Source organism: Fistularia commersonii, chromosome 3 (assembly GCF_037954325.1).
Source record: "Fistularia commersonii isolate RoL2024-O1a breed Wild chromosome 3, RoL_Fcom_v1.0, whole genome shotgun sequence".
NCBI lineage: Eukaryota > Metazoa > Chordata > Actinopteri > Syngnathiformes > Fistulariidae > Fistularia > Fistularia commersonii.
The window spans coordinates 3,115,871-3,143,559 of NC_141286.1; the positions used below are offsets into that span (position 1 = coordinate 3,115,871).

Here is a 27,689-nt window from a genome sequence, read left to right on the forward strand (position 1 = left end):
CAAACTTGGACCTGCTTGCACCCGACCGTCCCCCCCCCCTTTGTACATACTTTACATAGACAAATAATGTATAACTAGTCCTAGTGTTGATCTCGGTGTTGACGTTCTCTCCATGGTGTGCCTTCGTCAGGGTTTTTCAGTGTGTAAAATTTGTAAAGTCAAACCTTGCCGGGGACAAAGAGCAGGTACTAATTATGGAGGCGTGCCGTCCACATTGCCCCCCCCTCCCCTCGTCACCTCGTATACAATCATCCATATACCCTGTTGCCTGAAAGTATTTATCCTGTACAGCTAGATAGTACGAACACGAACCCGCTTCTTTTCACTTTCCAAAAAAAACAACATAAAAAAAATGAAAAATCCGCTTCTTTTCACTTTTATCACACGAAGTGAAACACCGGGGGAATGAACAAGTGACCGTGTAAATAGCTCCAAGCTTCTTTTTTTTTGGTTTGTTTTATTTTACCCCCCCCCCTTTTTTTTTTTTTTTTTTTTTTTTTTTTAGTATGAACTGTATTTTCAGCGTCATCTTATTTTAAGTTGTTTACACAGTAAGAAGGAAAAAAAATGTCCTACTAGGCAATAATCCTCAACCCTCTTGACTCCTTGGCAATCGGTCCAGCGAGCAATATGACGCCACCGTCGCCTAGCAACCAGCAGGTTTAGCTCTTACTGGTCGCTTTGGATGAACCGAGACGAGGAAGCGTCGGGTCCCGTTGCGCGTAAACGCACGACTCCCGAAGAAGGAAAAAAGTTGTCGGAACTAGCGTGTCATAAAAACACAACATTTTATTCATTTTCGCCCCCGTTTCAATTCGTCCGGAGTTTCCGTAAAAAAGACCCGTTCGTGTCCCGTGTTGTCGGAAACGTCACGACCGGAGCCACTTTATTTTCGTAAACCTTAAATGTGGGTTCGAACCCCCCCCAAAAAAGGCCAGTGCTCTGGGGATTACGGCTCGGCAAACAGTAAAAAAAAAAAAAAAAAAAAACTAGATTCCAATCATTCGACCACCAACATTTCTTTTTGACCTTGTTTTAATAAATATATATTTGATTGCAAAAGCTTCAATTTCAACAAAAAAAAAACATGACATCCATCTCATGCGACTGAACCAAATCTATTATTTTTGAGATTTTTCTCAAGAGAACGTTCACCCCTCAGCACAACGTGGGCCCGAAACTCTAAACGATTACGTTTTTGTCATTAATCCCGCTAGGTTTTTTTTTTTTTGTTAGACTAGTAAAAACTCAAGTGTGTAAGTGGCCTTTTAGTTTATCACTCCGTTAAAACAAGGTAGAAGGAAACAGGAACCCTCGCCTGAGTCTGACCTCATTTCCTGTTTGGTTCCGGTGGCTCAAAACAAACAGTCAAAGGCGAATATGCAAAGAACATCATCGTATCCAAATGTCTTATTTTATCATCTGAATCAAGATATCTTAAAGACAAACTAAGCGTCAGCGTGATCTTCTTTCAGCTGATGTGATTCTCCCTCGCTTTTGTAAAAGGAAATGCAAGCGTTGTAAACAAAAGCGGAACGGGAAACCGCCGACTACTTTTACGGCCACTCAGATGCCCTGATAGAGAGAAATACATCCGGGAAAAAGTTTATTAATCCCTGAATAGAGAGGCGCGCTTTCAGGCATCAGTTTGAAAAAAGAAAAACAATATTAAAGGTTAAATTTGTGCATGTAAGCTTTGCACGAAAAGCCAAAATCACCTCGCCACTAACACGTCCCCTAGTAGTTATCAGCAGATATATTTGTCAGATATTATATCTCCCAAAAAAAAAACCGAACATTAATTTGGTATTAAATTTAATATTGTTTTGTAAATTCCATCTTCGGGGCCTTAAAATAACCGGAGGCTAAATTCAGAACAACTCTTCAGATAATACTTCAAAAAAACAAACTGAAAAAGTTGCTGACTCTTTTAAACTTTAATGCTGTTAAACGCAGATCACCTCCTCTATCGGAAATTAAATTTGGCGACAGAAACACGAATCATGCGAGGAAGATGAGGAGAAAAACCTTAATTTAATCCACTTCAACAAACCAACGCCATCACCTTTGCACCTGCTCACTCTTCTTCCGCAGTTGTTATGACAACCGCCTCAGCAGTCGGTGTTACAAAATAGTTATCGCGACAAAGCAAATGGAAACGCGCTCTCTTGCATTTCTTTTTAAACCGTCTTCTGAAAGTTCTTTGTGAAGCCAGTTGCACATGTGACTCACTATCATCCCCTCGTGGAAACGGTTGGTACGACCAGACAAGACAAGAGATAGAAGCTTGTTCAGGCTCTTGCAGGAAGTCATCAAATCGGGCTCCAGCATCCACTTTATATAGTTTTAAGCCCGGAAGAAAAACAAATAAGTCACATCTGTACGTGTTGGGCGAGTTTTTTCGGTACAAACCTGGGAAAATGTCAGGTGTGGATGCAAGAAAGGGGATTTTGAACAAAAAGAAACCGTACGCCATGTAACTTATTTTTCGTTCTCGCACGTGATCGTGTTTAATTCAGTTTAATCCGATTCTTTCTGTTAGTCGAGATAATTAGTCCAGGTTCTCGTTTTCGTCGTCTTTACATCCATCGACTCTCAAGCTTGGTCACACTTTGTTTTTTTTTTTTTGTTTTTTTTTTAATTTTATTTTTTTAAGCATCTCCTCCCTCCATTACGTTGAAGCTGTGCTCCTTGATCTCCTCAAAACACGTCCTCCAAGCTCAAAATCAGTGAGTGCACCTTTAACACCCAGTCAGGAAAAAAAAAAACAAGAAGGCAAGATCTCTTTTTAGTTGGTTTTTTTTTTCCCTTTTTTTTTTTTTTTTTCTTTTTTTTTTGAGCCACGTGTAACCAGAAGGTGTGAATGGAAATATTATGGATGATGCATCCATAACCTCTTTAAACAAGCAGTTGACTTGCACTAATTTAAAACTGAGTCATGGGTTTGTAAAGATGAAAAAGCTCAAAAATGCGGCATGTTTTATTTGATGTTATGCAAAATTAATGTCTGTAGAGTATTAGTCTGGTTTTTGTTTTTAATGCAGTATGTGTGACAACTGTAAATACTTTGTGTACAATTTGAGATGGTATATTTACTACACTGTACATACATGTGATATTGTATCATTTTGTTTTTGTAAAGCAGTTAGTTTCTGTATAATAATATACAAATTGAACTATTCCAGTGTTAGTAATAAAATGTTTTGCTCTCCAGTGTTGTTTCAACATACTTAAGAAGTTTGAAAAATGAAAAAAAGTGTGGCTTTTTTTTTTGTTTTTGCTTTTTTTTTTTGAGACGTCAGCTATAGACGTGCTCTTTCACTCACCATTCACTCACATTCACAAAAAAAACTAAAATCCACTAAAATTTCTTGGAATTATTTCCTGTTTTTTAAATAAATATTAGAGTAAATATATGTGTGTATATATATATATACACATACATTTTTTTATAATTTTATTTATTTTTTTTTTTTATTTTCCTCCATTATCTTATTATCTTTTTAATTTGTCAGATTTATCCTGCAGCAAAAGAGCCCAAACTCAGACCCGCCTCTTGCACCACTGCTTGTAGCCACTTGGAGGCTCCCTTCAATTTGTAGCTAAATTACTCCTGGTTTGTTTTCTTTTATATTTAAATTTTGTCTGATTTATTTTGTTGCAGGTGGACATGCATTGCGACAGCAGGAGAAGACACTGGACGAAGACAGTTATGTTTCCGAAGTAAGAATTCAGTCAGCTTTTCTTGTTTTTATTATTTCTGTAGACGACGTACTTCATCGTCTGGTCTCGCTCGAGATTTTAAATATTCAAGAAAAAAATCAAGTGCTGTATTTTTTGTTTTTATAATGAATCTGAGGTGGACAAGCAGAGCATTACGTATTTATAATGTAATTAGAGAGCTAATGTAAACCTTTTCATTTACTTATTTATTTATTATTTTTATTCTATTTTTATGTGTCGCAATTGATGATTTGCCAGAACTTGCAGTTTTCTTGTCATTAACAAATGTCTGGATTCCAAAAAATACCATGATCTCCATTTAGCCAATGTTTTGAAATGGAACAAAGTTTGATATAGATGAATGGAGATTAATCACCTGACGGCAATAATTATACATTTAAATTAAATTTAAATGTATAATTATTATAATTATTTAAATATTTAATTTAAAGTTCTCTGTAAAAATCCTTTTTTATTCTTAATAGCTTTGTTGATGTATCTTAAACGTGCACGGGTGAACAAACGTGCATATGAACCATATCACACTGTACTCCCTTGTGGTGGGGAGGAAACTGCTCTTTTGGTTATCATGGAAATAACTTGTTATTATTATTATTATTATTATTATTAGCAGCAGTATAAGTTGTAAAAGTAGCAGTAAGCGTGGTAACTTTTTCAAGCTAAATATAAATATATTCATCGCATATTGCAAACATCAAACTCCCTCAGATCCCCAAATATCGCGCCTTCTGTTTCTCTGGGACTGAAACTATCGAATGAACTTGCAAAGTATTGAAAGATGTTTCTCCCCAATTAAACTGTTTCTAACCTTTGACCTCTAGAAAAACACACCTTGAACACCCGTGTGAACCAGTTTCACGATAATGTTAGTTTTGAAGTTGATTAGAAGAGAGGTGGGGATTTAAAGATAAAACTAATATTTTTAATGTGATATTAAAACATAATTATATTCTTATTTATTATGGAAAGACACTGTATACAGGTTGTGGATTATGTCATGGTCTATTTGACAAACAGCCACACCAAATGTTTTTACCTGAAGCGTGAGACGATGAACACCAACAGCTCAGGTTGTGTGAAAATTCCACAAAATGCTGTGATATGAGGAGTTACGTTTCAGTTTTTCAATCATGCGATGGAATGTGGCTTTCGGTTATACAGAAAAAAAAAAAAAACTACAGATGTCCCACGGACACTAAGATGATGGGGAAAAAAAAAGAAGTGGCACTGGTGCCGCTTACTTTATGCAACCGTCTGCAGGGGTTGGAGGTGCAAAGATATGCTTTTATGTGTGTGTTTTGCAAATCGTGACTAGTACTGTTAATAAGAATGATTTTAAACATTTTTTTATCAAGATTTTCTATCTATCTTGCTCAAATTTTAATCAATCTAGACATTTCCGGCACGGTCGGCGTGTCATTTTCGTGATCATCGCGGGTAAAACAAATGAAACGACTGAAGCCGAACAAGGAAAATACATTTGTTTTTTGTAAATCTCAAATTCTTCTATTCATATATAAAGGTTTATGAAGCGCAGTAATATATTCTTGGAGATTAAACCAACCCGTTGCGCGTCTTATCTGGAACCGGGTCCACTGTTCCATTCATAGACGGTGCAATGAGTTCTTTATCGTAATGTTTTTTATTTTTCCTATCAAACAGAACGACGCCACAAAAGAACTCGTTCTTCAGTTCTGGAACTCCTAAACAGCTGACACTCGTTCTTCTTCTTTGCATTTTCCATGCAGCGCCGCACATGGAACCACTGCCATTTAAACTGCGCACACTGAGGTTTTAGCTGCACTAGAGGTTTCACTCGCACCGTTCAAACTGTGTTAATAATGTTCACACCACCTATTTATTGTCCATACAATCCAAAATGCACTGCAGACGGCAGAGTTGGAATTTAACTGCACGCAGAAGCACGTTTCCCATACAACACTTTAAATCTTGAATGTGTTAATCATTGCTTTCCGAGCCGGTTGGACTGTTGGTTTGGCCCGAGGGGCTGAAGTGTACAAATGTTGTGTGGTTTCTAGGACATGAAAAAAGCAGCTCTCATCAACAAGAATGTTAAAGCTTCAGAATTAATGATCTGTCCATCATTGTGATTGTGAATCCTTGGAATGCAGTCAGGCCAGTGTTTGTTTTTTTTTTTTTTTTTTCTTTTCTTTTGGTGCCGTCAAGCTTTAATAAGCTTCGTCTATCCGTCTTATTTTTACAAATTTTTTTTTATTCTGTCGTGATTTTTTTTTTTTCCGGAAAAAAAATGTCTTCAGCGTCGCCACGGCGGCAACCTTTACTGCTCAAAGAGCCATTCGGACCCGTTTCACCTCAGTAAAGAAAATACCGGGAGCCACGCGGTCCTTTTTGAAATTTAAAATGAATTAACACGGCATATAGTGTTTTTTTTGTTCGTTTGTTTTTTTTACCTTAATGCTATGCATAAACAAAATATCTTGTTTTTTTTTAATGAATGAATAACTGCAGAGAAAACAATGAAATTACATTTCTTTATGCACCAAAACATTTTGAACGCCAAAAAAAGACTTTGCTTGTGTTTTTTTTTTTTTTTTTTGCCTTAATGCTTTGCATAAATAAAATCTGTCGTGTATTTTTTAAATCAACCAACAACTGTAGAGAAAACAACAAAATTACATTTCTGCGTGCAACAAAAAAAAGTTGGATAGAAGGTTACTTTTAAGCAAAAAACTCAAATGTCAGTTCGAATCCTTGTTTTTAGGAAAAAAAAAAAAAAAAAAGCTGAACATGTTGTCATCCTTTTACCGTACAGTCGCTTATTAACAGCGACAAAAATATTGTTTTATTTAGATGTTACAATAAACTCACTGACTGATATAAAATACAATTTAAGTAAATATTTCTTATAATTGTTTTGAAAAGCCCCGGGGAGTTGTGTCAGCCGCAGGTTGTGTTGCCAACCAACTCCTGCTCAGGACCTCCAATTCCAGCATCCGTCTACAGATATATTGACTCTCCCTCTTCTGTCCGTGACCCGACCATCTCAGAGCTTCTCTCCAAAACATCTCGTAGCGCCGCCTCCATCCCGGCGTCGCTTATTCCACTGTTGTCTCGAAGTACTTGTGGTAAGAGACTAATCACACACACAAATTAAAAGTCATCAGTCGGGCAGGTCGGGACTCCGCTTTGACTGCACTTGTGAATAAATGAGTCACCTTAAAAAAAAAAGAACATGTGCTTGGCGTCAAATCGCTGATCAGGCACTGGGTCAAGTCTCATGCCAAACACCTGAGGATTCCTTGGCACAGAAATGTCAACACAGCTCCTTATTTCATCAGCGGCACATGCGGAAGTCTTGCACAAGCACCTGGTTATGGTTATTATCCACCGTTTATTTAGTTTTTTATGACCCAGATTATTCTAATGGATCCCGTCAGGCTGAGGATTGTTAGGAATTCCACACGGAGGAGAGTGTATATTATTTTTGGTTGTATGTTATGCTTGGATCTATTTTTATGGAGGAGACGATAGAAAAATAAGACAATAATAAAAACCGTAACAATAATGACAACCCTTTTGTCTCACCACCGTCTCCTCCACCTTTCCTTTCATTCTGGCTGATGTTCTTCTATCTCTTCGTACCCCTGAAACTTTCCTCCACCCATTCCAAGCTGCTTGAACCCCTTCCTTCATCTCCCCTCTACACTCTCCACATTGCTCTGCAATGTTGACCCAAATGTCCTAAAATCCCCCACTTTCTCCTCCTCTTCTTCCCTCAGCTTCACTCTTCCACTTGGGTTCCTCTCATTCACACACATATATCCTGTCCGGCTGTAACTAACCTTCATTCCTCTCTTTTCAAGAGCATGCGTCAGCCCCTCAAGATTTTGCATGTTCCCTGCTGTCACTATAGATCACAATGTCATCTGCAAACATCATGAAGATTCCGGTTTAACCTCATCTGTCAGCCTGTCAAAACCACAAAAGAAGAAGGCACTCAGAGGTGATCCCTAATGAAGTCTCACCTCCACCTTGAACTTCTCCGTTACACCTACAGCACTCCTCACCGCTGTCTCACAGCGAGCATACAGGTCCTGCACCGGTATTACCTACCTCTTTTTTCACTCAAGACTTCCTTATACAATATCTCTCACTTGGCACCCTGTCATATACTTTTTCTATTACTACAAAAGTGCAATGCAGCTCCTTCTGATCTACTTCCCTGCCAATATTCTTAAAGAAAACACTCCATCTGTGGTTCCCTTTCCAGGCTTGAAACCATTGCTGTTACCCATCAATGACGGCTTCTCCTCTCAGTCTGGTTTCAACTACTTTATTGTACGGCTCAACTTTAAAGATGTTTTGGAGATAAACGGAGATTTATGAAAATCTTGAACTGTGGAAGCCTCCCGGATGAGAAGTCAAGCCTCTTCACGAAAAGAAACTCCAGTTGCCACAAAGTTATTGTAGCTCGTGCCAACCACCCAACTTTTGCTGCCTTCGCACCTCCAGTGACGTCTCTCACACGAACACAACAGTCGGGTAAAGTTTCATATATGAACCAATTTGTCCATCACCGCTGACAGCTTAACTTCATATATAGTTCATATGCAGTGCAGTAGCACTTGATGGGATAGAAGTTCAAGCCTTCGGCGTGGATCTAAATTACAAACACAAGATTTATCCGTCATGACAAGTATCTGTTTTTCCTTTTAAAGAATACGGTTTGATTTCTCAGCAGAGTGATTACAATCTTAGATCCTTTTATATTATATATATATATATATATTTATATATATATATATATATATATATATATGTATTTGGGTGTGTTGAGCAGCATTTTGTAATAACAGTGCATTTTGTAATAAACGTCCAAAATGTAATAACCTTTTCATTTCATTTTGTAATAAAGCCGCATTTTGTGATAAACTGCCACATTTTGTAATGAACTGCCACAACGCATTTTGTAATAGATTTTGCCGCATTATGTAATAAGTTATTACATTTTAAGAAGATTATTACAAAATGCACTTGCATCTTTTTGATTCTCTCGGAAATGTAATAACATGGAATTTATAGAATATCCTCTGTTAATGCAACCTTTTAATAATAATAGTAATTGCTAAGTCCTGCTACTAGGCTAATACAGTGATATTAATAATAGGCCTTGCTTTTACAAATACTGTAAAGTAAAATAAAATACAATTAACAAATAAACTATGCTTTAGAATTGTTATTACATAATGCACCATGTTATTACATTTCCTGGAGAATAAAAAAGTTACAAATGCATTTTGTAATACTCTTCTCAATATGGAATTACTTATTACATAATGCGGGAAAATTTATTACAAAATGCGTTGGGGCAGTTTATTACAAAATGAAATGGAAAAAGTTATTACATTTTGGACGTTTATTCCAAAATGCACCGTTATTACAAAATGCGGCTCAACAGGGTGTGGATATACATACTGTATACATAATAATAAATGATAAAATTAACTGTATTCTTTGGTTTTTGGTCAGTCTTTCTTTGTTTTGTTCGACAGCGTCTTTCTTCCAGCGAGCATCCGAAGCTCCGGAAGCTTCTTCGCGCTTCTTTCTGTGCAGCTTCCCGACCGACACAGAAAGGTGAGATCCTCCTTATGCGTCGGAAACCAACATTTTCACATTTCTGTGGGTTTGAGTCTGGAACTGGGGTGGATCTTCCAACCATAAGTCCAAAAAGTTTAACCCGACCCTGCCAATCACAGGGTCAAATATAAGGATAAACAACTATTGTCATTTACCTACTTCATCTTTTCACATTTCAGACACGTTCAACTTTACGCTTGTAATTTTTAGCAGCCAATTCCACGACAAAGCGTTCTGCCATTAAATGGACGCCTGCAGAAACTTCATCTGAAAAGGAGACTGCAGTGGTGACCTCATGCAGTAAAAAGCATTAAAGTGACATCTCGCAACGACTGAGAAAATAAGCAAAAAGCCCCCGAAACACTTTTGGATTTACCGGATGAAGGTTGGAATGTCTCTACCGTCATAGAAATATTTACTTTACCTGTCTGTTGAGATTCACTGCTGTCACATGTTCCGCTGTGGGCGTCGACCTCCTGCAGCCCGCCGCATTTATTAGTTGCTTCAGAAAAAACGGCTTCAGCACAAGAGAACGATCTTTCATTTTCGGTGAGTACCTTTTTTTTTTTTTTTTTTTCCCCCAGAATTTTTTTTTTTTTTGTTTTTTTTTGTCTTGAATTCTTAAGTTCATCTCAAATTTTAGAATATTTACTGCAAATATATTCAGTTTTTATGTTCATTTTTTTTTTTTCTCTGAAATGCAAAATTTAAGCTGGAAACATGATGAGTTATTTCTATTTTCTCAATTGTTTATTCACTTATAGGGTATGATGAGATGCTCAGCAATGATTTACAAGGTATGAGATGATGTTATTAAGCTCTTAAATGTTTTATTAATAATGTGTAAAGCATTCAGTTGATCATGTCAACCCTGCACTGTCTCCAACCTGTAGTTTGGTTTTGTCTTGATCGCGCTTCATTTTGCCGGTGAGTTTATTTCAAGAAAAGATGATGTCATCCACATAATCTTGTGTCAAGGTTTATTTTCTGTAACATTTTTTTTTGCCCCTAAACGTGAATATGGATAAAAAAGAAATTGGTTTTATCTTTTCAGCTTGACGAAATAGCCTTGACTTATATAGTTTTATTTATATTTCTTATCCCCCCCCCCTTTTTTTTTATTTTTATTTTTTATACTGTTTATGCAATTTCCTACTATTATTTATTATTGTTATTTTGTACTTGAAACTCTGCCACAACAATTTCCTCGGGGTAAATAAAGTTATTCTTATTCTTATTCTTAAACAATATTGTGATTGGTCAGATATTCACAGTTTGTTTTGTTTTTTTTGTCCATAAATTTTTTCCTGAAATATTCTCAGATGTGAAATTACACTAAAGCAAATTTAGTACCAACCTGCCCGTTTTTCACGCGTTTTATTTAAAATCAGCAAGTTTCAATCTACTTCTAATCCTCAGAGTCATTGTGTTATTTAAAAATCCTGGTCTCTAAAGTTGGAAATTATTCATTTATACTTTATTAATCCTAACTGACAGCAGTTGCGCCGCCCTTGTTATGATTAAATTATTTATTCATGAAAATGACATCACCACACGCCCATATCTTGCTCTTTTTAGAGAACGACGGTCAAGAATCCAAGCCGAAACTTGATGAAAATAATGGTGAGCCACATTTTATTGTCGCCGAGCGCCGGATGTTGGGTTGCGATCAGAGGTCAAAACTCAAGGTCATTTGGCAAATTCTAAGAGCGACGTGTTTTCTGGAGGGAGAAAAATCACCTAAGCATGATTTTATCAAAACTATTCATTACCGTGAGCTGTGAAAATTGAAAACCTCACATTTATCAGAGTGAAAAACAGCGGGGAATTCATATTAGTGAAGAAGAAGAAGAAGAAGACGTCTTTTTTTTTTTTAGGTGATCACAACAACCCACCATAACACTGTTTAAGACAATGGAAAAACAAAGGACATGACATTTGGATAAAAATAAATAAAGTCAAATAAAATAAAAAAAAAAAAAAAATCATTATATTAATAAGAAGCATATTATTTAGTATTTTTTTATTTTTTTTATTTTTTTTATTGTTTTTTTTTGTCATTCGTTAAGCAAGTAACGTTTAGTAAGTTAAGTAAGTTAAGCAAGTTTCTTCCCTCAGCTGCAGGGAATGTACAAATCTTTGTAGTTCACAGTTAAGACAATTTATATTTCATTGTATTTCTTATTCTTCCTCCTTCCTACTATTATCTATTACTGTTATGTTTTTACTTGAAACTCTGGCACAACAATTTCCTTCGGGATAAATAAAGTTGTTCTCATCTCATCTCAAGTAAATCAAGCAACATGTTATCTTATAAATTAAAGAAAAATAGGGGAAAAATAATGCTATTATGAATGGCGCCACTGGATAAGAAGGTTAAGAAGCAGAGATATATTTTATCTTCATTTCGTCGCTCCGTATGATGGTTCATTTCTTTTGAGCTCATCAAACTTAACTTGTCAGATTATATGCACAATTAAATTCAAAATACTCGGGATGTTTTAAATACGTGGAGGGGTGAGATCCGGGCCGAATGCAACGGGGTTGAAACCTCTGATCCAAACCGACATTTTGCAAAAAAAAAAAAAAAAAAAACGGGTCACATTCTTAATTTCCCGTGTTTCCAACATGTGAATCCGTCGCCTCCTCGGACGTTTGGCTCCAGAATGTTGGAGCGAGTGGTTCAGTCGAGACGACCCGAGCGGAAGCGGCGACTGGGAGACGCTTCACTCCCTGCGAAGAGAAAACCCGCAGAAAATCTGCAGTTATCCAGTTAAAATCCAGGCGGAAACAACATCGGGAAAAAGCGTGGAGTCGACGGGAGATGTGATTTATGTGTGAGTAGCCGTTAAACCGCGTTCGTCTTCCTTGCAATTTTTGAGATGTAATCGACGGTTTTGGAAAAGCTTCGTATCAGTCAAACTGTGTTGACAAATTATCCTGATTGAATTTTTTTTTTTTTTTTTTTTTTTTTGCAGAGCCGACACGACCACCGGATTTATCTGTAAAAATTATCAACAAGTGCGGGGAAGATGTAACGATTATCGTGTTCGTTTCATGTGCCCCGTTGATTTCTGCTCTCCAAACGGTAACTATGAAAGAAGTATTAATTCCACAGCTTCGCATACAATAGGAAACTCCTTTTTTTTAATTTTATTTTATATTTTGAGCATTTTCTGATACCATCAACTACATTTCTTACTTCTTTTATGGTACTTAAAAAAAAATGAAATATAAAAAATGATATTGAAATTGAGATTAATACTTTATTGAACATACAGTTTTTTTTAGAGCAGATATTTTACGTAGATTAGTTGCCATGGAAACGATCGTTTCAGTCTCATAGAATGGAAATTGAAGATTTTGAAATTTGAAATTTGAAATCTGCCATGAAGATTTCCTCAGCTTGAGTCTTGTCAGATTAATTACGATGCAAAAAATGTGATATTTGATTTGAAATTTGGATTATTCATATTCCAAACTGTAACCAAACTCATTTTTCCTTTAGATACAATAACTGTATCTGTTACCTAAAGTGATAAGATGAACTAAAATGATCAAATATATGATTGTACTTTGTGTGTATTCATCATATGATTAAGAGACACACGAAAAATGGATTTGTTAGATTTAGAAAAACACAAAAAAACCTCATGATGATGCTGTTTTTCACAATCCACCTGGAACAACAGGGAACCCTGAGGGTTGGAAAGAAAGTTTTGTCACGTCACTTGAGTTCATAATTAAAACTGCATTCCATGTTCAAGGTTCTTGAACAAAGAAACCTGACAGTGAGAACAGATGATGAAGGACATTTTTGGCTCATATTGCAGGTGTGACAGAGAAAATGTCAGAATAAAATCAGAGAAAAATCAGAGAAAAATCAGAATAAAATCAAAGAAAAATCAGAATAAAATCAGAGAAAAATCAGAATAAATTGGTGAAAAATCAGAATAAAATCAAAGAAAAATTAGAATAAAATCAAAGAAAAATTAGAATAAAATCAGAGAAAAATCAGAATAATATCAGAGAAAAATCTGAATAAAATCAGAGAAAAATCTGAATAAAATGGCTGGAGAATAAAAAGCGTGGAGTCAATGTTTGTTTGTTTGTTTAGAAGTTTATTTGTACGGTGTACAAATACATGAAGCACAGAGGCAGAGATGTTTGTACCAGATTATAGCTCATAGCTAATTTCCATCTGTAGTCCTGGACAATACAAATATAAAACTGTATAAAATAGACAATATATATAAAATATACAGTTTGGATCTTTGGATCCAATGTTTGGATCTTTGGACGGTTTCTGCGTCATTTTTGTTTTGATCGAAAGTCCAAATAACTCGGCCAATAAAGTTGATGTCGGTGATTTAGATTAAAAAAAAAAAAAAAAAAAAAAAAAAAAAAGATTTCGTTCATTCGTTAAGATATTAGAAACAGTAACACCTACTGGGGCCACTTCGGTCGCCGTGTAGATTTCGGCAGGCGGCGAAAGATTGAATTAAAAGCCAAACGTTCCTTTCCGACCAGAATGCTGGACGCAATGGTTTGATCGGGACAACCCGTCCGGAAGCGGAGACTGGGAAACCCTGGACGCTCTGCGCCTCGAACACCCCAATAAAATCTGCGAGGATCCCCTGCAGATCCAGGTCCAGACCACTTCTGGTCTCAGTGTTGATGCAACAGGGAACGTTGTTGAAGCGTAAGTCATAAATGTTGCTGATTCTTCAAAAAAAAAACAGTTTATTTTTGTATCAAGAAGTTATTTAACTTGCGATTGACCGGCGTAACCCAGCATCTTGATGGATGGATGGATGGATGGCTTGAAATGATCCAAGATCTTTTTTTTTTTTTTTCTTTTTCTCTCATACATTGGTGGGAATCTTTTTGCTGACTTTTAAAAATGCAATTTAGGATGAGCTCAAACTTGGGTAAAAGACCTTAAAACACTTTATAGCCTTGACTTTGACACTTTATAGTTTTATTTGTATTTCTTATCCCCCTCCCCCCCCCCCCTTTTTTTTTTTTTTACTGTTTATACAACTTCCTATTATTATTCATTTTTTGTTATGTTTTACTTGAAACTCTGGCACAACAATTTTCCCTCGGGATAAATAAAGTTGTTCTTATTCTTAAAGAAATATGTCCGACGTGCATTTGAACATGACAAATGTTCGGGAGGATCAATTTAATTTCTCCCTTGGACAAAAAGTAATGCTGCATTTTTAAATTGATAGAAAATTGGTTGCAAAATATAGCATAATAAAAGTTTCCTATCAAAAAAAAAAAACCAATGTGAAACATGATGGTGTTTGCAAACCAGCAGAACGTAAACTTTGTTGTAATTAGCGTGTTATAAACGGCACATGTTTTTTTTTTTTTTTAATAAAAAGACAGCATCCAAAATACAGGACTGTCTCTTAAAATTAGAATACTGTGATAAAGTTCTTTATCTCCTGTCATGCAATAACAAAAACAAAAATGTCATACATTCTGGATTCATTACAAATCAACTGAAATATCGCAAGCCTTTTTATTATCTTAATATTGCTGATCATGGCTTACATCTTAAGAAAACTCAAAAATCCTATCTCAAAATATTAGAATATCGTGAAAAAGTAATTTTTGTTTTTTTTACTTGCATTACAGAAGATAAAAACTTTATCACAATATTCTAATTTTCTGAGACAGGACTGTCTCAGAAAATTAGAATATTGTGATAAAGTTGTATGTGGTAAGATAGAAGTACTGTGAGAATTTCTGCTTCCCTCCACAGACATGACACCACCACAGGGTTCATCTGCAAGAACTCTGACCAGTTGCAAGGGACGTGTAGTGATTTTCAGGTTCGCTTCCAGTGTCCGGGTGAATTCTGCTTCGAAAAAGGTAGCGATCGTCTTCGTGCGTTCTATGCGTGTAACTCCGCGTTACACTGAGTTGAAACGGGTTTGTTTTGTAGAAGCTGGAAAATGACATGTTTGCTGCAAGTCAGCTGTTAGAGCCATTTACCTGCAGGCCCCTCTCATTGTTCCTTTAAAATTTTAGCTTTTTTTTTTGTTTTCTTTTTTGTTTTTCTCATACATATGCCAACATAAAATAACCCAAAAAAAAAAAAAAAAAAAAGAACCCCTTACTGTAATTCTCAATGACAGTATTCCAATAGAATTCAGTATTAACCAAATATAATGGGTCAGTTAATGTAAATACAGTCACGCAGTATTTTAAATAACCAAAAAAAAAAAAAAAAGCCTGACTGTAATTGTCAATGACAATATTGTAATAGAATTCAGTATTAACCAAAGATAATTGGTAAGTTAATGTAAATACAGTCACGCATTATTTTAAAAAATAAAATCATCATATAAAGTCAGTGACGCATTTGACATCACCATGATAACAAAGTCTGTTGTTAAATCACTATATTTCAGATATTTTGTATTCAATGACATTGGTCTTTGCTCACATGTTGTTTGAATGTGAAAAATCAAATAAAAATGTTTAAAAACAGCAGCCAAAGGAGTGAAAACATTGAATTATTGCACATTTTCGATGAGTCTTTCCGTCCTGCCTGCTCCAGAATGCTGGACCAACTGGTTCGACATCGACGACGACGACGACGGCGACGGCGGCGACGACGACGTCGGAAGCGGCGACTGGGAAACACTGAGCGTGCTGAACCGCGAACACCCCGATGAAATCTGCAAAAGTCCTCTTGAAATCGAGGTCCAGACCACAACGGGGCGCAGCGCCGCTTTAACAGGGGATGAAATTAAAGCGTAAGTCCTCGCGGGTTCGACAAACGTACAAATAAAAAGTCAATTCGCGTCGAGAAAAGCGACGCGGTCGCGAAACATGGATGGTATTTCGGTAGATCTTCTGAAGGGCGTCTTGTAACCTCGCTGTTCTTTCATTCTCCTCCCAGATCTGACACTATTACAGGATTCGTCTGCAGAAACGCGGATCAGGAAGGCGGGCGTTGCGAGGATTATCGCGTTCGTTTCAAGTGTCCTCTCGATTTTTGCACCCCGGAAGGTGAGGATGACGTTAAAAAGTGCGACGTTGAGCGTCGCTTTCGATAAAACACCTCGATATCATAAAACCTCTTTGCGACGCCCCGAGAAAATTGATTAAAACCCCCACGTATGTAGCATTAGCACGTGTCCCAGACGTGTCCTGCCACCCGGTACCACTTTTAACGCTCATATTATGTTAAGGGTCAATTTGACCCATTGGGTCAATGGGTGAAATGGGTCAAATTGACCCTTAACATAATATGAGGGTTAAAAAACAATAGCTAAAGCATCAGATATGTTAAAATCCCGTTTGATTTCCAGAGCTCGGCCTCATTAATGTACAACTTTTTTTATCTGCCGCTGTCACTCGGTGTAGTTTTAGCCCGGCACCTTTGGGTAGTTGTACGTTCAGGTGAGGTTTTCTACTTGGAGACAAAGAAATCCATGTTGCTAGTTACCATTCAGACCTTAATTATGCTTTGAAATTATCAATGTTTTTCTACACATGAACAGTATTTGTATTTGTGTCGCCTAAAAACGGGCCAGACGACTGCTAAACTCAAGATAAGGACCGCTGACAAATGCTCAAACTGCTTAAAACTGCTTAAACGTTTCCACCGGGCTTATTTATGGGGGTTTTCTGGCGTTATTTTCGAGAAACGTGGGGTTGTTTGATATATTATACCATCGCATTTTAATTCAGGAAGCAAACTACGCAGTATTGTAGTATTGTATTGTATTGTAGGACGATGACAGTAAGATAAGATAAGATAAGAACAACTTTATTGATCCCGAAGGAAATCGTTGTGCCAGAGTTAAAGAAAAAATAACAGTAATAAATAATAAAAAGAAAAAGGCAGAATTAGAAATAAAAATAAACTATAAACTATAAAGTGTCTCAGTGAAACTATAAAGTGTCTTAGTAAACAAGTGATAAAACTATAAATGTCTTAGTAACAAGTGAGGTAAGGAGTGCACAATAGTATGATAAAAGGAAACATTTTAGTGTATTGCAATATTATTATTGCAGTATTGTAATATTGCACAGTGAAATGAAATATTGCACAGTTTTTGGTTTTTTTTTTAGGTTAAAGATAGGTTTTTATGGTTGCCGGCTGCTGAATGGAGAGGAATTAAAATGGAGAGGAATTAAAAAATAAATCCGGGATCTGAATCCGAACAGTATTTGTAGCCGAACGGCGTCACGGTGTGAAATGACGTCACAACGCAGCTAAAAACAGGGGTGGAAGGTGACTTGACGGTACTTATCGATTTCGATCGCAGCCAGAAAATGTCTTACAGCTCCTAAAAGATTAAACGATGAAATACAAATTTTAAGTCCTTATCCGTTTGCCTCTCAGACTGTTGGACCGGCTGGTTTGATCGAGACAACCCCTCCGGAAGCGGAGACTGGGAGTTCCTTCCCGCTTTACGCAGAGAATACAGCGGGAAAATCTGCAATAATCCCCTCGAAATCGACGTTCAAACCGCAACCGGGCTCAGCGTCGATTCAACGGGGGACGTTATTTCAGTGTAAGTACCGGATGAATCGCTAATTTCAACTCGGACCGTCTGGAAACGGTGGGCGAGGGGAAGGCGAAAGACAAATTCCAGCAAAATCCACGGCCACTACCTGCAACTGACGTTCACTCACGTCCTCCCGTCGCAGTTTATCCCATTTTTATCCCCCTATCGTTCATTTTTAATGTCTCTGTTTATAATTCTTATTATTATTTCATGTATTTTTTCACCCGTGCTGCTGCAACACCTGCATCCCCCCAACGGAGATCAATAAAGTCTTATTTTAACTAAAAATGAAGGTTTAATGATGAAGTGCGAATTTTAAGATTTTTGCGACGGTCGAGATGATTGTTGCCCCTCGACCCGGCCGTGCACGAGGTTGTAATGCACGTGATAGAGCTTGACTGTACGGAAACAGAATTTCACCAAGTTTCGAGGCTAATATTCATAATATTTAAGAAAAATCATTCGAGCACTATAATGACAATGTCAAAGATGCTTTAAAGAGATTTAAAATTTGAAGGTGGCTTTTTTTTTTTTTTCTTGACAGACAAATGAAGAATGGTGTCATCAGAAAAAAATGGACACTAAAATCGGGAAGAATGATGTTATTTTTTTTTAAACGTTAAAAGTAGTGTTCCAAGGACAGATTGCTATCACATATAAAAAAAAGACACTGCCAGAAAATGATGTCGCCGATTCTTCATGTCTTCATTGATCGCGCGCATAAAGTACCGTCATTCTTGCAAAAACTTCAGCTAAAAGCTAAAAGTGCAGATGTGTAAAATATTCCTGATGGAATTTATTTTCCTGCCGCAGATCTGACGTGAACGTTGGATTCATCTGTAAAAACGCCGACCAGCCCGACGGCCGTTGCGACGACTACCGTGTTCGTTTCAAGTGCCCTCACTCTTACTGCCAGGAAAAAGGCAAGTGCAAAGTTTTTAATTTCAGAAATTTGCGGAGGGGGGAAAAATTTTTTTCAAAAATTTTTTTTTAAAAAAAATCCCTGTTTTGGTCCAACGGAAATGTAAGTTTTGATTGTTTTGGTTTTTTCAAAATAAATGAACACCCAATAGAATCCCAATTGAAGAGTTCCTAATTGAATTATGTGAAAAGCTAAGAGAAGATGAACTAAAATTTATTTAACCGATGTTTTATGTCCCGTCCTGGTCGGCTCCAGCTCAGACATGTTGGACCCAGTGGTTCAATCGAGACGATCCTTCCGGAAGCGGAGACTGGGAGACTCTTTCCCTCCTTCATTGGGAAAACCCAAATAAAATCTGCAGCAATCCACTTCAAATCGACGTCGAAACCACGAGCGGGAAAAGCGTGGCCTCGACGGGAGATGTGATTTTCGTGCAAGTATTTTTACTTTTGATTTGTTTTCCCAGTATTTTCTAGCTAGAAAAGCCCTCACGGAAGTCCAGCTGTGTTTCGTCAGATCTTTTTGTGGGATTATGTGTCGCTTACAAAACCGGGCGTGAAGAACGAACTCTCGCGAGTTCAAATCCGTCGATAAATTTAAATGATTTTTTTTTTTTTTTCTTGCAGATCTGACACCTCTTCTGGATTCATCTGTAAAAACTATCAACAGAGACGTGGTGTATGCCAGGATTATAGAGTTCGATTTATGTGCCCGGACCAATTCTGCTATCAAGAAGGTAATAAGCGCTTTATAGAAATCCGCATATTTTTAAAGTGCATTGGAATAAGATTATAGAAAACAACCCTCACGTCGCAAAAAGTGATGACTTTTTTAACCCGGAGTTTTAACTGCAGAGATTTGACAAACCAGGAATTAACAGTGGTTAAGATTGTAATATAACAGTTGTTTTTTTTTTTTTTTTTTATGTTTACGCAACAGACTTCCATGTTTTCATGTATACGTCATATGTAATTTTTAATTAAAAGTGGACATACATGTCAAATATCAGTCTCTAACTTTCCAAGATGCAAAACTTTATAAAAATTAATTCTCTTTCAGACAACGGTACTTCCATTCACGATCATGAAAACATTTATTAGCCTCAGTTTGGCTCTTAGTGAGTCGGGTTAGTCAACTTTAACCTGTTTATATATTGTACAGTTATTTTATCGCCTATCTGTATATTTTATATATATTGTCTATTTTATACAGTTTTATATTTGTATTGTCCAGGACTACAGATGGAAATTAGCTATGAGCTACAATCTGGTACAAACATTTCTGCCTCTGTGCTTCATGTATTTGTACACTGTCCTAATAAACTTCTAAACAAACAAACAAACAAACCTTCCTCCTCTTGGGTAAAAGGTCCGGTTTGTTGGACCGAGTGGTTCGACCTCGACAACCCTACCGGAGAGGGAGACTTCGAGACGCTCGCCGATCTGCGCAGAGACAGCCCGCGAAAAATCTGCAATCGTCCGCTTCAAATCGACGTTCAAACCACGACGGGACTCCATCCGGAATCGACAGGAAATGTATTTTACGCGTAAGCGCCGGACGATATCTTGTCTTTTCTCGCGCCAGATATACCGAGAAATACCGAGAAATACCGAGTACCGTCTGATGACCGACCCCGTTCTCACGCTTCGCTTCAATTTCCAGAAGCGACGCGCGGACTGGATTTATCTGCGTCAACTCTGAGCAGAAAGACGGCCAATGCGAGGATTATCGTGTTCGGTTCAGGTGTCCGATGGACTTCTGTGACAAAACAGGTAACGATATGATTATCGTTATTTCCATTTATTCTCTGTATGCCGTGAAGAAACGGGTTTAAGCAGTTTGGAACAGCTCGGGATAAAATCGGCCAGAATGAAAGAAAAGATGTACGGATTTTAGTGTTTTAGTGTAAAGGAGGTAAAAAGGTAAATTATAAACATCTTTAAATGTAATGGACTGCCCCCCCCCCCCAAAAAAAAGTATTAAAAATGAATATTAAATGAATATTAAAAAAGAAATGATGAAATGACACCCTGAAATTTTGTTGAGTTAAAAGAGAAAATCTTGTCACTGTGAGAAAATTTGCCACTAGAATTTATGAGAAAATCGATTGTTAGCATTTATAAGAGGAAATATAATGTTTACAAGGCTAAAGGTGGCTATTCTTTACATTATATAACATTCCCGTCATTTGGGAGCTTTTATCCAAATCCGAATTCAGTCACAGAAGATCCAAAGTACCAGTAGTTGGAAGTCAGAAGTGACCACTCGACCAAATAGCCATCTTTAAACATATACATACATGCAGGACTGTCTCAGAAAATTTGAATATTGTGATAAAACTTTTTTGGGCGGAGGACGCTAACGAGCTTCACGCCGCTAAAACGTTTATCCTCGTCACATCGGACCGATGAAATGACCGGGAAATTCTGAGTCCGTTCAACTCCGACACCGAAGAAGACGACTTTGACGGTTTTAGCGCCCGAGATAGCGACCGGCTCGTCCAGGGGTCGGCAACCCGAAACACCCAAAGAGCCATTTGGACCCGGTTTCCTCGGAAAAGAAAACTCTGGGAGCCGCTATTACTTTTTGACGTCTAAAATAAAGGCACCACTGTATACATAGCTTTTTATTACCTTTACACTTTGTATAAACAAGTGTGTAGTGTGTTGCTTCTGAAATTCACAAAGTATTACAGAGAAATTAAATTTTATTTATGTAATGAACTCATTTTGAGCTTTGGGCTTTCAGAGCGTTTAGCGGAGCCTTGACCTGAATTTTAAAAATAAATTGGGAAAAAAAAATCACTGTGTCAGTAAACAATAAAAAATAAATATTTGCAAAATATCTTCATAAATATTTATTTTACCTGGTTTATGGGACTTCTGCTCCTGAACTTCTGCGCACAGCATCTGCAAATCGGGACTTTACCGGCTTCCGCGAGTGTGACGTTTATTTTGAGCGGCGAAAAATAATAAATATAATTTCATTTAATATTTCAAGATCACAATAATCTTCCAACTTAGAACAAAAATTAAAAAAAAAGGAATTAACACAAATGAAATACACTTCAATTAAATATTTATAATTTATTTTCCCCAAGCCGCTCGGAGCCGCGGTGTAAAGACGAAAGAGCCGCGCGCGGGTTGCCGACCGCTGGTCCGGCCGGTGCGGCTTATATTGAGGTGCGCTTAATAGTCCGGGAAATGACGATACCTCTTTTTCCCGGACGATAGACGCAGAATGTTGGACCGACTGGTTCGACCGAGACGACCCCTCTGGACCGGGAGACACGGAGACTCTTCCCGAGCTGCGTCTGGAAAACCCTGAGAAGATCTGCGTGGTCCCGTTGTACACCGAAGCGGAAACTACCGACGGCCAGAGTGTGGATTCAACAGGAGACGTGATCCAAGTGTAAGACGCCAACATGCATCGAACCTTATGTTGTCTTAGACTGCCGATTTGTTGTTATGTCCGTAAAGCGGTGGCGTTTTATTTGCAAACACCTCAAGACGCCTACAGTGACCTACAAAAGTAACGCGGACTGACGTTGTCCCGCCTCAGAACTGTGCAATATTTCATTTCGGCTACAAATACAGTTCGGATTCAGATCCCGGATTTATTTTTTAATTCCTCTCCATTTTAATTCCTCTCCATTCAGCCGCCGGCAACCATAAAAACCTATCTTTAACCTAAAAAAAAAACAAAAACTGTGCAATATTTCATTTCATAACAGCTACACTAAAATGTTTCCTTTTATCATACTATTGTGCGCTCCTTACCTCACTTGTTACTAATACACTTATAGTTCTATCACTTGTTTACCAAGACACTTTATAGTTTCACTGAGACACTTTATAGTTTATGTTTACTTCTAATTCTGCCTTTTTCTTTTTATTATTTATTACTGTTATTTTTTCTGTAACTCTGGCACAACGATTTCCTTCGGGATTAATAAAGTTGTTCTTATCTTATCATACTATTGTGCGCTCCTTACCTCACTTGTTACTAAGACACTTATAGTTCTATCACTTGTTTACTAAGACACTTTATAGTTTCACTGAGACACTTTATAGTTTATTTTTATTTCTAATTCTGCCTTTTTCTTTTTCTTATTTATTACGGTTATTTTTTCTGTAACTCTGGCACAACGATTTCCTTCGGGATTAATAAAGTTGTTCTTATCTTATCTTATCTTATCTTATCTCCTCTCGCAGCTCTGACACCGACACGGGATTCATCTGCAGGAACTCGGACCAGAAAGACGCGCCGTGTCACGATTACCGCGTTCGATTCATGTGCCCGCTGGATTTCTGCGATGAGATGGGTAATCATTTCAAATGTTGCGCTAACTAACTAACTAACCCTGCCTCCGCCAACCCGACGTTAAAAAAAGATCTCTGATTTATCGAAAGGCCGTCGGTGATTTCAACGGCTTCTATAAGTGAGAACGTTAATTCCATCTGCCCTGTTCCTGGATTACAGATACGGGTTGTTGGACCGGCTGGTTTGATCGAGACGATCCCAGCGGAAGCGGAGATTGGGAGGTTCTGAGTTTGCTGCGTAAACGCCACCCGTTTCAAATCTGCGACGAACCTCTTCGAATTGACGTCCAAACTACATCCGGGCTCAGTGTCGCCTCAACAGGGGACGTGATACACGTGTAAGTACTGGATGCACCGTGAATATTTTTTTTGCATTTTTGAGTGAAGCAGGTCACTTCTTTTTGCGTTTGCGATGAGCTCGTAAAACCAGAATCACACACGAGTCCGATTTTATTTAAATTGTTTTATTTTACAAAATTATTAATTAAATTATTTACAGAAACCTGATTACTATTTTGACAGAATAATCAAGATTTGGAATAATTAAATAATACTAAATCACTATAAATTATGATAATTAAACAACTCTAAATCATTTTACATAACTATAAATAATTATAGTTCATAATACTTATTATAAATAATAATACATTCTAATAATTAAATAACTATAGATAATTATAATTTATAATAATTAAATAATTATAAATTATTATACATTATAATGATTCAATAACTATGAATAATTGTAATTTATACAAATTAAAGAATTCTAAATAATCATGCATTATAATCATTAAATAACTATAAATAATTATAATTCATAATGTTGAATAATTACAAATAATTATATGTTAGAATAATCAAAGAACTATAAATGATTATAGTTTACAATGATTAAATATTTATAAATAATTGTACATTATCATAATCAAATTACTATAAGTAATTACAATTAATAATAATTAAATGATTATAAATAATTATAAATCTTAGTAATTAAATAACTATAAAGAGTTATAATTCATAATAATTACTTGATCATACATTATAATAATTGAATAGCTTTGAAGAATTCAAATTTATAATAATTAAATTATTGTAATTATTTATAATTATAAATATCAGAAACCTCCATGAGAAAGCACTCAGCAACAGTGATGGAAAACCTGCATTTCACCAGAGCAGAAACCTTCCATGGATTCCAGCCTCCGGCCTCCGCCAGGGAGGGAGAGAGAAACGCTTTGACATCCGTAAAATAAAAAACAACAACAACGTCGGACTCGAGAACTTGTAAGGGAAGAAGCCAAAGGATTCCGGAAGGGAAACGAGGGTTCGTCGGTGAATAACAAAGAATGTTCAGATGACTCTTCGGATGTTTATTTTACAAATCGCGCCGAGCGCAGGGGTCGTCTTGCAGGAGATCACAAAGAACAAACAGCGGCGCCGGGTTTTTCTACATTCAGAGGAGGCGCCATCTGGAAGGACACATTCCAGCAGGCATTAAATATTTCCACAACACCTTCATGCATTGAGTGTTGAGGGAGAGAAGCGCATCATGGGATGGAAGCCTTGAGCAGCGAAACCTTCTCACGGTTTCTCTTAAGCAGTGAAGTCTTGTAATCACTTGTAAAACTCTCCTGTCCTCCTGCAGGTCCGATGTGGTCCAGGGGTTCATCTGTAAGAACTCGGACCAGGTCAGGGGGATGTGCGGCGATTACCGCGTCCGTTTTATGTGCCCGAAAAATCACTGCAACCAAAAAGGTACCGGCGATTACGTCGGTCCTATACGTCGGATTGATTCGAGTTGCTAGCGGTTAGCCGCCGAGTCTTTTTAACTTTTGGTTTCTTGTCCCGATTTTCCAATCCCGTCAAGAATGCTGGACTCCGTGGTTCGACAGGGACGATCCCAGTGGGACCGGAGACTGGGAGCTCCTCAGACTCCTAAAAAAGGCCAACCCTGGGCAGATCTGTGAAACGCCCGCCAAAATAGAAGTCGTCACCAGACTCACCAACACCCCGGCTTCCGCCACCGGACAAAAGTTTGCCGTGTAAGTTGACGAAAATCAGGAAATCAGTTACTCTGGTTGTTTAATTTAAAAAGTAACAAGGTACTTCCGCACTTCATTTTTTCTCAGTTTGGACAATTTGTATTATTTCGTCCGACAAGACGGATTTTCTCAAAATAGCTACAAACCAAACGATGAAATATAAACTCTTTCTACGATTAATTAACTCTTTAAAAATCGTATCGTGGCGAATTTCCGACTGTTTGACGAGACACGAGGTTATTATAATTCAGCAAAATAAGTGTTACCAAACATTCTATGTGACAAGCGAGTCACTCATGACCTCATTCTGTTTTCCAGAAATAGTCCAACGCAAGGATTCGTCTGTCTCAATAATCAACAGAAAGAAAAATATTGCAAAGACTACAAAGTGCGTTTTGCATGTCCGTGTCCCTGATACCGATCACCGATCACTGACTGAAGGGTTCAACAAGGATAAATATCGATTCTCTTCTTTCTAAACCATTTCTTTTTTGCCCCGACTTTCCATTTTGACATTGGGAATTCTTCAAATCTGTTAAGTTTTATTCCACTCCCGTCCTCTTGGTCGCTAAAAGTCCACAGCTGGTTCAAGCGGTTCTCGAACTGTTTGGGTTCAATATGTTTGCTGTCACTTTCAGAATAAACAGCTTATTAACCAACTTATACTTTGCAACAAATGGGAAAAAAAAAATTGAGGGCAAAGACGACATGACAATATTTGCATATTTGCAATTTTCTTAAATAACACATTTTCTGATTTTGAAAAAATACCCTGTCGATAGGCAATAAAGTCAATAAACCCAAATGTGTTGTTTTGTATGTTTTTATCAACTTGTACCCGTTGCATTGCTTATTCTTCCATCATTTACCGGAAAAACCGCAAGATTTCAAAATTCTCCCAATATATTGGTTTACAAATGCATTTTAACCTTTGTTGTTTTAATTACATTGTGATGAAAACCAAAAAACAGGAGCAAAATATAATTGACAACCGGCCTGTGTGAGAAAACGACTAAAATACTCATCGATTAGGTAGAGCGAACCTGAAATATATTCATTTTTCACTTCGAAAACATCAAAAACACAAAGATTTCGGCAAAAACAAGAGAAGAGAGTGAATGTTTCATTGACTACAATGCCTGTTTTTCAGGAATAATTTAGATTTTACCTTTGTAGTATCATATATCATAATTTTAATATACTATAATGCTGATATCAAAATATTGCAAAGTATTTCGGTTTCGTTTTCCTATTTTTTTTTGGACAGATGATTTTGTCAGATGTAATGGACACAATGTAAATAAAAAGAAACGCTTAAAAAAAAAGAATTTTTAAGCGTACAATGACAAACCTCTTATTTGAAATGGAAAAATTTGCATTGAACCGCCAAAAGTGTTAATTTGAAGTTTTCGCGACTCACATTCGAGATTCAAGATTTTTAATTGTCGCCGTGCAGAAACAGTGAAATTTTGCACGTACAGGATAATTAATAGGCAAGTTCTATACATAGTGCATAGGTGTCATTACAGTATATATAGAAGAATGTGTGCATAATGTACATTTAGCAGCAGGATGGCCTGAAATTTAATTGCCTGTTTATATATTGTACAGTTATTTTATTGCCTATCTGTATATTTTATATATATTGTCTATTTTATACAGTTTTATATTTGTATTGTCCAGGACTACAGATGGAAATTAGCTATGAGCTATAATCCGGTACAAACATCTCTGCCTCTGGGCTTGATGTATTTGTACACTGTCCTAATAAACTTCCAAACAAACAAACAAACAAACAAACAAGAGCGATGCGAATATGACCGTGATTTTAAAGCGCGGGTGTGAGATTTTTAGGTGGGTTTGGGATGAAGCTGTTTTTCGGATCCTGTCCCACTGAAGCCATAGGAGAAGATATCTGGTGTTTAATTCAGCGATCAAAATAAAGTCTCATCCAGTGTTTTTAGAACACGAAGAATGAAATGTCCGGCTGTAGGTTCTGGCAGTTGTTGTGTTCTCCTGCCGGGATGCATCCCCCTGCAGATTGTCCTGTCCTTATCTGACTCCTGACGTTTGCGGTTTCCTCAGAGCGTTGTCCCGTTCGCAGCAAACACACACACACACACACACACTTCCTCTAACTAAAGAACCCTCGGTATCCTACCTGCTTGGATTTATCATCTCTTGGACTTGTTATCCGTTTCTATACAATCGTGTTCTTGACGCCAGGCCGTCTTGTGCGGACCGTTATCTTCTATCTGTACTTCTTCATCCCGCGCTGCCCGTGCACATGATATTGTTTTGGTTGAGGACACGTTGCTCTGCTGACGCGCTCCTGTTCTCACGACCTCTTCATGCACTTTAACGGCTTCATTCGATTCGGCTTTGGGAATTTTATTGCAATAAAAGACTAATAGTGTGTTGATAATGATGGTACACTTTTGGTGGAAGCGATGTTCCTGGCCTTCCTCTGCAGAAAGAGCAGCCGAGGCCG

General features: G+C 37.2%; 1 protein-coding gene and 1 long non-coding RNA gene across 2 annotated transcripts; both read left to right on the forward strand.

The window, feature by feature from the left end:
• The first annotated feature begins 42 nt into the window (after positions 1-42).
• On the forward strand, positions 43-9,584 carry LOC147235234 (uncharacterized). Its single transcript, XR_015104357.1, has 3 exons — positions 43-8,268; positions 9,279-9,360; positions 9,543-9,584. It is a non-coding gene; the product is annotated as an uncharacterized LOC147235234 (long non-coding RNA).
• Positions 9,585-10,904: 1,320 nt separating this feature from the next.
• Positions 10,905-25,993, forward strand: LOC147235235 (mucin-5AC-like). The gene is made up of 19 exons (XM_086177930.1): positions 10,905-10,986; positions 12,029-12,200; positions 12,342-12,451; positions 13,894-14,065; positions 15,140-15,249; positions 15,941-16,139; positions 16,286-16,395; positions 17,738-17,909; positions 18,717-18,826; positions 19,081-19,258; positions 19,452-19,561; positions 20,194-20,371; positions 20,488-20,597; positions 22,059-22,236; positions 23,040-23,149; positions 23,308-23,485; positions 24,802-24,911; positions 25,024-25,198; positions 25,517-25,993. The coding sequence occupies exons 1-19, from the start codon at positions 10,905-10,907 to the stop codon at positions 25,611-25,613; spliced, it is 2,661 nt and encodes an 886-aa protein (XP_086034056.1). The 3' UTR covers positions 25,614-25,993.
• Positions 25,994-27,689: the final 1,696 nt, after the last annotated feature.

Bases quoted from the DNA above. Each gene is read 5' to 3' on its own strand.
- LOC147235235 (XM_086177930.1), top strand. From the start codon at position 10,905: ATGACATCACCACACGCCCATATCTTGCTCTTTTTAGAGAACGACGGT. The intron at 10,987-12,028 runs GTGAGCCACATT...GTTTGGCTCCAG, and splicing joins GAAACTTGATGAAAATAATG to AATGTTGGAGCGAGTGGTTC. The intron at 18,827-19,080 runs GCAAGTGCAAAG...GGTCGGCTCCAG, and splicing joins CTCTTACTGCCAGGAAAAAG to CTCAGACATGTTGGACCCAG.